Source organism: Microtus oregoni, unplaced genomic scaffold, assembly GCF_018167655.1.
Source record: "Microtus oregoni isolate MIOR12 unplaced genomic scaffold, Mior012 000056F_ref0000123, whole genome shotgun sequence".
In the NCBI taxonomy this organism is placed as follows: Eukaryota; Metazoa; Chordata; class Mammalia; order Rodentia; family Cricetidae; genus Microtus; species Microtus oregoni.
The window spans coordinates 10,946,704-10,955,785 of NW_024543832.1; the positions used below are offsets into that span (position 1 = coordinate 10,946,704).

Consider the following 9,082-nt stretch of genomic DNA (forward strand, 5'->3'; position numbering starts at 1 on the left):
AACTTTATGAAATAAGTGAGCTAGAAAATGTTTCCCCTTCGAATTGGTCTAGACACCTTCTCTAAAGCCAGACCTTCCTTTGTGTCTCTAGGCTCGGGCTCTTCTCCACTGGCATGATGGTCATCAGTTCTGCAGCAAAAGTGGGCAGCCCACTAAGAAGAACGTGGCTGGCAGCAAGCGAGTGTGTCCTTCCAATAACATCATCTATTATCCACAGGTGGGGCACAGTACCTGGGAGAAGGCAGCCTGGACTACCTGAGATACTTTCACAAAAACCAAAACAGGTGGCTGGAGAGATGGCTCAGCAGTTAAGAGCACGGGCTGCTCTCTTCCAAAGGTTCCCAGCACCCACATGGCAGCTCACAAGTCTGTAACTCCAGTTCCGGGGGATCCAATACCCTCTTCTGGCCTCCTTGGGCACCAGACATGCATATGGGGCACATACCTACATACAGACAAAACATTCATACAGATAAAAGACATTGTGGTCAGCACTTGGGAGGCAGAGGTGGGCAGATCTCTGTGAATTTGAGGCCAGCCTGGTCTCCACAGTGAGTTCTAGGACAGCCAGGGCTATGTAGAGAGACCCTGTCTCCAAACAAACAAACAAAACAAAACAAAAAATAAATTAAAAAACAAAAACAAATAAATTTATCTCAAAAATATTTCTCTTTGTTTTTTGAAAAAGGGTCTTTCTATGTAGCCCTAGCTATCCTAGAATTTGCTATGTAAAATGAGAAAAGAGGAAAAAGAAAATTGAGGACAGTATTCCAAGAAAGCTGCTGCCACTCTGCCGTGGGGAAGGAAGCCTGTGTGCTCAAAAGGCTTCCATGATTGCCTGTTCCTTTTGTCTTCTAGGCCCTAAAATGGCGGCAGCTCAGTTTCCGTTCTCCTTTCCTAGATGGCCCCTGTGGTGATCACCCTGGTGACAGATGGAGCCCGGTGCCTACTTGCCCGCCAGAGCTCCTTTCCCAAGGGACTGTATTCTGCCCTGGCAGGCTTCTGTGATATAGGTGAGGGGTTCAAGGGAGGAGCTGCAGGTGACACGTCCTGTTGCCACCATGCTCGAGTCACAGACATGCATCCTCATGTCAAGAAAACTTTCCTGGAATCATGTATGATTTTCCTGCATAGCAGGAGGCAAAGTTTCACACATGCAGCATAGCGGGAAGAATGACCCAGTGGGTACCCTTCACCCACCACCTTAGTTTTATAATCTTTAGTACACTCTTCCCACATATCCGTTTGTCTGCCCGGCCATCAACCCGTCTTACTTCCTGATGAACCAATTACAGACATTAGTGAGTCTTTCAGCACACACAACACTGCTCACTGGATTCCCATGCCTACTGACACTGCTTTTCCGTATGCGGTTATCTCTTTACTGGGTAAAGTCTACAGACAGTGAAAATGGCACTGTCATGCGGCTGAGGGCACCATATCCCCCACAGCTACACTCACCAGCATCAAAACCAGCCCACTAGACTTGAGCACTTGCTAATTCCTCGTGCTGGGGACTGAGACTCGGGACCTCACAGGAGCAGCGCGTTCAGACTCCTTTCACACAGTAGAGGACGTATAATTGTCCTGCTCCCTGGCTGTCTGGAATTAATCTGAGTGCTTTCAGGTGAAAGTGTGGAAGAGGCCATCCGGCGAGAAGTTGCAGAAGAGGTGGGCCTGGAAGTGGAAAACCTGCAGTACTCCACGTCCCAGCACTGGCCCTTTCCCAATAGCTCACTCATGATTGCTTGTCATGCAACCGTGAAACCAGGGCAGACGGAGGTAAATTCTGAACTTTACCTTACGCTGTGGTGTCCCCTTCACAGGCCACTGAGTGCTCTCTGAGCATGTGTTTAAGGAAACTGTCCGGGTTATATGGCAGTATAGAAGATAATCAGTGTCGTGAAGGAACATGCACCTGAGGCTGGAACAAATAATCACCATTCCCCCTTGCTGTGTCTCAGCTATGACACAACTTCCCTTTGAGCTGCTTTGTAGAAACATCATTAACACCCAGTCTGCTGATGGACTGGGGGTGGGGCTCAAATGGCAGAGTGCGAGCCTAACATACACCAAGTTAGGGGTTCAGTCCTCAAGCACCATGTCAACCCAAACTGGTAGTCCTGCTCATAATCCCAACACTTACGAGGTGGAGGCAGGAGGGAATATTCGAGGCCAGCCTAGACTACATGAGACCCTGTTTGATTTTAAAGCCATCTGTAGACATCTAATGCATCTAACTTGCTGGGTTTGGAGAGAGCTTGTATTAGGAGCCCACAGTCAGATGACTGGCAGTGTCATAGACTTTACCCATCATTTCCTGTGCCCCTGTTTTTCCTCTGTGCTAAGAGCAATGAACATAAGCTTTATTTTAATGTATTCAGCAGAATATTGCTAACTGTGAGTGTTGTACAGACCTCCACAACTTAGTATGTTTAAGTGAAACTTTATATCCTTTGACCACTGCTTCCCCATTTCCCCCTCCTTCTGGGCACTCTACTCTTTGCCTTACATGTTTGACTATTTTAGAGTCTCCGAGCACTGAGACCGTGTAGATTTGCATAAGGCTTATTCTACTTAGCATGTCTTCTAGGCCCATCATCTTATTATAAATGTTTGATTTCCTTCCTTTAAAAAACTCAGTAATGCCAGCCAGGGTGACAAATGCCTGTTACATCAGTACCTGGGAAGCAGAGGAAGGAAGATTCAGGAGTTCAAGGCCAGCTTTGGTTGACATTGCAAGTTGAAGGCAACCTAGGACTGCATTAGACCATCTCAAAAAAATAGCAAACAAAACCTCTCAATACTAGTTTATAATGTGTCACACTTTCCTTTTTGACATACATCTAGACTGTTTTTTTTGTTTTTTTGTTTGTTTGTTTGGTTGGTTGGTTGGTTTTATTTGTTTTTTTGTTTTTTTGTTTTTTTGTTTTTTTGGTTTTTCGAGATAGGGTTTCTCTGTGGTTTTGGAGCCTGTCCTGGAACTAGCTCTTGTAGGCCAGGCTGGTCTCGAACTCACAGAGATCCGCCTGCCTCTGCCTCCCAAGTGCTGGGATTAAAGGTGTGCGCCACCACCGCCCAGCCTAGACTGTTTTTATATCATGGATGTAACAATAAGAATGGAGAGGTGCCTTTGACATCCTGATTTCAGTACAGTTGGATTATGTGGTCAGAAGTGGGATTGCTGGATCAAATAATAGTTCTACTTTTTAAATTTTTGTTTTGAGATAGGATTTCACTGTGTATCCCTAGCTGATCTAAAATTTACTTATGTAGACCACACAGGCCTGAAACTCCAAGAGCTCCACCCATCTCTGCTTCCCCAGTGCTGGGTTAAAGGCCAGGGCAACATTTTTATTTTTTTATAGAACTTCCATATATAGAACTACAGTGGTTGCACCAATTTACGCTTCTGCCGATCGTTTATAGTGGCCCTCCATTTCCATATCCTTGCCAGCATCTGTTGTTCATGTGTTCATTTTTGAGGCAGGCTCTAACTGTAAGGCCCAGGTTGGCCTTCAACTTACTGTGTCACTCTGACTTGCCTCAAATTTAGGGTCTTCCTGTTTCAGCTTCCCAAGTGCTGAGGTTACAGGTATGTCATGATGACAGACTTCTTGGTTTTTTTGATAGTAGCCATCTGACTTAGCTGCCTTTCTATTGCTGTGAAGAGACACCAAGGCAACTTGTAAAATAACTTGTAAACTGGGGTCTTGCTAACAGTTCCAGAGGGTGAGTCGGTGACTATCATGGGAGGAAGGCGTGGTGCTGGAGAAGTAGCTGAGGGATGACAGCCGGTCCACAAGCAGGAGGGAGAGAGAATAAGGAGAAATGGCATGGGCTTTTGAAACCACACCTCCTCTCATGAGGCCACACCTCCTAACCCTTCCCAAACAGTCCCACCTTCTGGGGACCAAGCATTTAAACATGTGAGCCTATGGAGGCCATTCTCATCCAAACCATCACACCACCTTAGAAGGTTGCAGCCATCTTGACTTTGCTCTGCATTTCTCTGATCAGTGACACTCTGTATTCTTCCATATATTTGTATGTCATATGCATTTCTTCTAAGAACCATCTATTCGGGTGTTGCCTGTTTTTCCCAGTGCTAGGGATTGAACACAGGATCTCACAGGAAGAGCTACCGCCGAGCTCTTCCCATTCTGTGGTGCTGAGCTGCAAGGGATCCTTTACATAGTCTGGATATTCTTTATGAGCTGTTTGTTCTGCAGACATTCTCTCACATCCCGTGGGATGCTTTTTCATTTTGTGTTTCCTTTGCTGTATAGAAACTTTTTTCTTCTGAGACAGAGTTTCTCTGTGTAGCACTGCCTGTCCTGGAACTCACTAGGGAGAATAGGCTGGCCTCAAACTCACAGAGATCCTCCTGCCTCTGCCTCCAAGTGCTGGGATTAAAAGAGTGTGCCCCCACTGCCTGACTTTTTATTCTGATCTCATCCTGTCTGCTTTAGCTTTTCCTGCCTTTGCTTTTAATGGCACACCTAAAAAAAGTTAGTGCCCAGCCCAGTATCACAAAACAGTGATAGAGGTTTCTTCTAAGAGGTTTATGTGAGGTCCTAAATGTACAGTTAATTCTCGATACATTTTGTGTTTTTTTTTTTTTGTGGAAAGAGGACAGTTTCACTCTTTCCATGTGTATCCAGTGTGCCAACCCCATTTATGTTGAGATTTTTCACCTTCAGTTCTGGTTTGGTTTGGTTTTTGGTTTTTCGAGGCAGGGTTTCTCTGTAGCTTTGGAGTCTTTACTGGAACTTGCTCTGAAGACCAGGTTGGCCTCAAACTCTTAGAGATCCACCTGTCTCTGCCTCCGGAGTGCTGGGATTAAAGGCATGTGCCACCACCACCCGGCCTCACCTTCAGTTTTTAACAGTACCTTATATAGAGACAGAATACACACACCTCACTTAACAATTTGGGAGTTGGTCTTACTGCTCAGGGAATTCAGGATGTTGAGGAGTAATGATATAAAACTCTAGGAACTTCTGGTTGAAAGGGACTTTGATGTCTTACCTAAATCCACCTCAGTTGTCTGTAGCATGTCTGACAGATGGAAGTCACCGAAGGCCCTGCCTATCTAGTTTGCCTATTCTGTCGTCTGATTTTTATGGGCTCTAATCTGCTCCACTTCCTGGAACAGTCTGTGTTTACTTTGCTTCTTGCTGTTAGTCATCATTCACCTTTACCCTTTAGAGAAGCGTTTGTACAGATGTGTTTGTGTGTGCCCATGGTGGAAATCAGAGACAGGCTGTGGGCGTCCGTTCTCCCCCACATCTCGTGTGAGTCCTGGGGACCAGGTGGAGGTCCTCAGCCTTGGCAACAAGAGCCTTTACCTGCTGAGCCAGCTTGCCGACCCTGTGCCTGCTTTTTAATTGAACGAGTTATACAGTTGATGCAGACACAATTAATTATAACTTACCACTCAGTATTTTAGTGTCTATACTTTGGGATTTTATGCGTATGTACGCTGGGTACTGAAACCAGGCTTAACAAATGTTCTTAGCCTTGTACAAATAAGAATTTTTAAATTTATACTTTTTTAAAGAACTATTTAAAAATACATTTAATTCTCTCTTGTGTTTCTGGTTTTAACCTAGCCCATCAATGCCAGATGTTATCATTTGAGAAAACATAGTTTTATTTGCATTTTCTCACTTTAGGCCTAGTATTTTTAAATTTTATATCTTCTAATTTCGCCCCCTCCCCCTTGTCTTCCAGATCCAGGTGAACCTGAGAGAACTAGAAGCAGCTGCCTGGTTCAGTCTGGATGAGGTGGCCGCAGCCCTGATGAGAAAGGGCTCCTTTATTGAGCAACAGAGTGATGCTCTCCCACTGCTGCTGCCCCCCAAGTTAGCTGTTGCCCACCACATGATTAAGACGTGGGTGGAAACACAGACCTGTTCTTCCCTGGCTGCTTAGCTCAAGTCAGGCCATCTAGATCCCTCCCAAGCAGCTGAAGGGCATGCCAGAGATCGACTGCAGAGGAGGTGGCAGAGCCCGCTCCAGGGCCACCTCGTACGGCGAAGAAGCTCTGAGGAGTTCCTGTTAATAACAGAGGTTCCTACTAATGAACAACCAAAAATGTCAGTGTAACCTGGATAGAATACCCTGTACCCGCACTTGTGCAGCTACTCTGAAGGCTGAGGCAAGAGCGTCACTTTTTCCTAACAACCTGGGAAACACATGGAGACTGTCTCTTTGACAAAGCAGAGGTCTAAGGAACATGTTGATTGATGAGAGGCGAACTATGAAAAGCTGAGGGAAGGGGCTGATTTGTTTGGTGGGGGTCATTTTCTCCATGGCTGTAGGAGCAAACACTTTCCAGCGTGTGGCTCATTGATGTTGCATTTACAGGGACTGCCAAATGTGCCTGGGGTGATTTATCTTAGTATCTAAACTCACATTTGAATTGCTTCTGTCCCCACAGAAAAATAACATAAATAATGTTTTTGAATTTGTGTGTAGGTATATTCTTTTTTAAATTTTATTATTATAAGTGTTTGCCTGCATATACATCTTTGCACAACATGCCTGCCTAGTTCCTGTGGAGGCCAGAAGAGGGTGTCAGATCCCCTGGAACCGGAGTTCCAGACTGTGGCTAGCTGCCATGTGGGTGCTGGGACTCAAACTTGAGTCTTCTGGACGACAGGCTCTGATCCCTCTCCAGCCCCTATAGGTGTGTTCTTTTGTGGTAGGAAAAGTCGACTTTGGTAGCAGTTGTTGCTAGAGGTGGAACCCAGGGCCTCACACATGGTAGGCAAGTGCTCCATCACGGAGCCCAAAAGTTATGGTTTTATCTTTGTAAGCTCTTGAAGGGGTGAAGAAAGTGGAGCAAAGGTCTTCCACAGCACGCTCTACAGGCAACCAGAGGCGGTGTGGTTTTTGAAGTAGCTAAAGCCCAGAAGGACTGGAGATGATTTGAAAGACTATGTTGTCTTTCCAGCTCTTTCATTTGTTCAGTTTGTGACCCAGGGCAGAGACTAAACAAAAACAGCCCTGGACTCTGCACACCCAGAGAGTGCTGCTTCAGTTAAGGGGATGGCAAGGCCAAGTAAACACCACGCCTGAAGCTCGAGCCAGGACGACCCCCAACTCCACCCATGGTGCCAGAGACTGAGCTCAGGACCTCATGCACCTAGGTAAGCCTGTCACTGAGCTGCACCCCAGCGCCTGTGTCCTCCGTATCTTGCTGCTGTAAAAGAGAAGATTCCCTGGAGGAAATATATTCATGCTTTTATTCAGACATGGTTTTTTTTTGTTTTTTTTTTTTCTGTTCTGTGGTTCAAATTTTAGAAAAATGAGAATGGGGTGGGGACAGGAAAGCTCTTTGTGTGTGACAGAAAAATGTTTGAGTCTAGATTGCCAGGCTGTGACACAACTGGGAAATGTGCGGAATCTGGAAAGAGTGACTGCGGCAAGTCCTCGCCTCAGATAGCAGCACTCATTGGGAAATGTGCGGAATCTGGAAAGAGTGACTGCGGCAAGTCCTCGCCTCAGATAGCAGCACTCATTGGGAAATGTGCGGAATCTGGAAAGAGTGACTGCGGCAAGTCCTCGCCTCAGATAGCAGCACTCATTGGGAAATGTGCGGAATCTGGAAAGAGTGACTGCGGCAAGTCCTCGCCTCAGATAGCAGCACTCATTGGGAAATGTGCGGAATCTGGAAAGAGTGACTGCGGCAAGTCCTCGCCTCAGATAGCAGCACTCATTGGGAAATGTGCGGAATCTGGAAAGAGTGACCACAGCAAGTCCTCGCCTCAGATAGCAGCACTCATTGGGAAATGTGCGGAATCTGGAAAGAGTGACCACAGCAAGTCCTCGCCTCAGATAGCAGCACTCATTGGGAAATGTGCGGAATCTGGAAAGAGTGACCGCGGCAAGTCCTCGCCTCAGATAGCAGCACTCATTGGGAAATGTGCGGAATCTGGAAAGAGTGACTGCGGCAAGTCCTCGCCTCAGATAGCAGCACTCATTCCACCAATGAAAAAAAGATAGAAGACCCAGCCGCCCTACGATTAGTGGAGCATTTATCAAATTATTCTTTATTTTTTTATTTTTTATTATCAATAAAAAGTTGGGAGTCAGATATTGAGATAAGAATCTGAATGATCAGAGAAGTGGCAGAGAAGCTACCAGTGACCTCCTGTATCTTCCATTTCTCCATCCAAAAGTCCGAGATTCTTTCAACCCACCTCCTTACTTCCTGTTTCCTATCTGTCCTCAGTCCTCCAAAATCTCTATGGTTAATTTGATCAGCTAGTGGCTAACTCTGCCTTCTGACTCAAAGCAAACTTAATGGTCAGAATGCAAGATATCACACAAGACGTTAAAGCCCCATAGCACTAGGCAAAAGATTCCAGAAGTGAAAAAGGTGAAGCTCTGAATTTCCCTTTGACCCCAAAAGGTCACTTCTGGGAAAACCCAGGTGCCTCCATCAGAAATTCTTGAAAGATACGACCTGGTCCCGATTTGGCAGCTTGCCTCACCCACGGAGGACACACTTGGGAAAGGAACCTGAGATTTCTGCACACTTCTGCAGTCAGGAAACGGTTCAGGGTCTGTGTGCGTTACTACCTGCTCATGCCGTGAACGGGCTGAGTTTGGAGAAGGGCTCAGGGTTCCGGCTTGATTATGTGCTTTTTGATGAACCTGGGTTTTTTGGAAAAGATGAGGGAAGCTAATAGGAGACACCGCAATATTGAACTTCATTTTCCCAGCACAAGTTGGGTAGAGGGGCCTTACCACTCCAAGGTTATCTGGAAGATGGGGCTGGGATACTGAAAATGGCAGGTCTGTGGGCACAGGGTGTGTGCGTGCACAGGTGCACACATGCATGTACACACAAGGGATTGTGGAAGCACTAAAGATAGAGTGGCATAGCTGGGGCCATGGTGCAGATTAGCAAAACCTTTTACCAAATGTATTGGTCTCCAGAGGGAGTCTGCACCAAGCTCAGTCACCTTTGGTAATGGGAATAGAGAAACAGCCTGCTCTTGACTTAGTTTTATCTGTTTACCCTTCCTCAACATTTTGTCATCAATGAAGATAAAATTAACATACATGA

General features: G+C 46.0%; 1 protein-coding gene across 4 annotated transcripts in view; it reads left to right on the top strand.

Moving 5' to 3' along the window:
- Positions 1–9,082, top strand: part of Nudt13 (nudix hydrolase 13) — a 46,791-nt gene that overhangs the window by 29,088 nt on the left and 8,621 nt on the right. For 2 of the 4 annotated variants that reach the window (XM_041638942.1, XM_041638943.1), the window contains exons 6-9: positions 92–217; positions 902–1,013; positions 1,628–1,782; positions 5,737–7,157. In XM_041638942.1, the coding sequence (XP_041494876.1) occupies positions 92–217; positions 902–1,013; positions 1,628–1,782; positions 5,737–5,937 (594 nt within the window). In that variant the 3' untranslated portion in view covers positions 5,938–7,157. Of the gene's footprint in view, positions 1–91; positions 218–858; positions 1,014–1,627; positions 1,783–5,736; positions 7,158–9,082 lie in introns of those variants that run through there. The other 2 variants (XM_041638945.1, XM_041638944.1) reach the window with 2 other exon arrangements.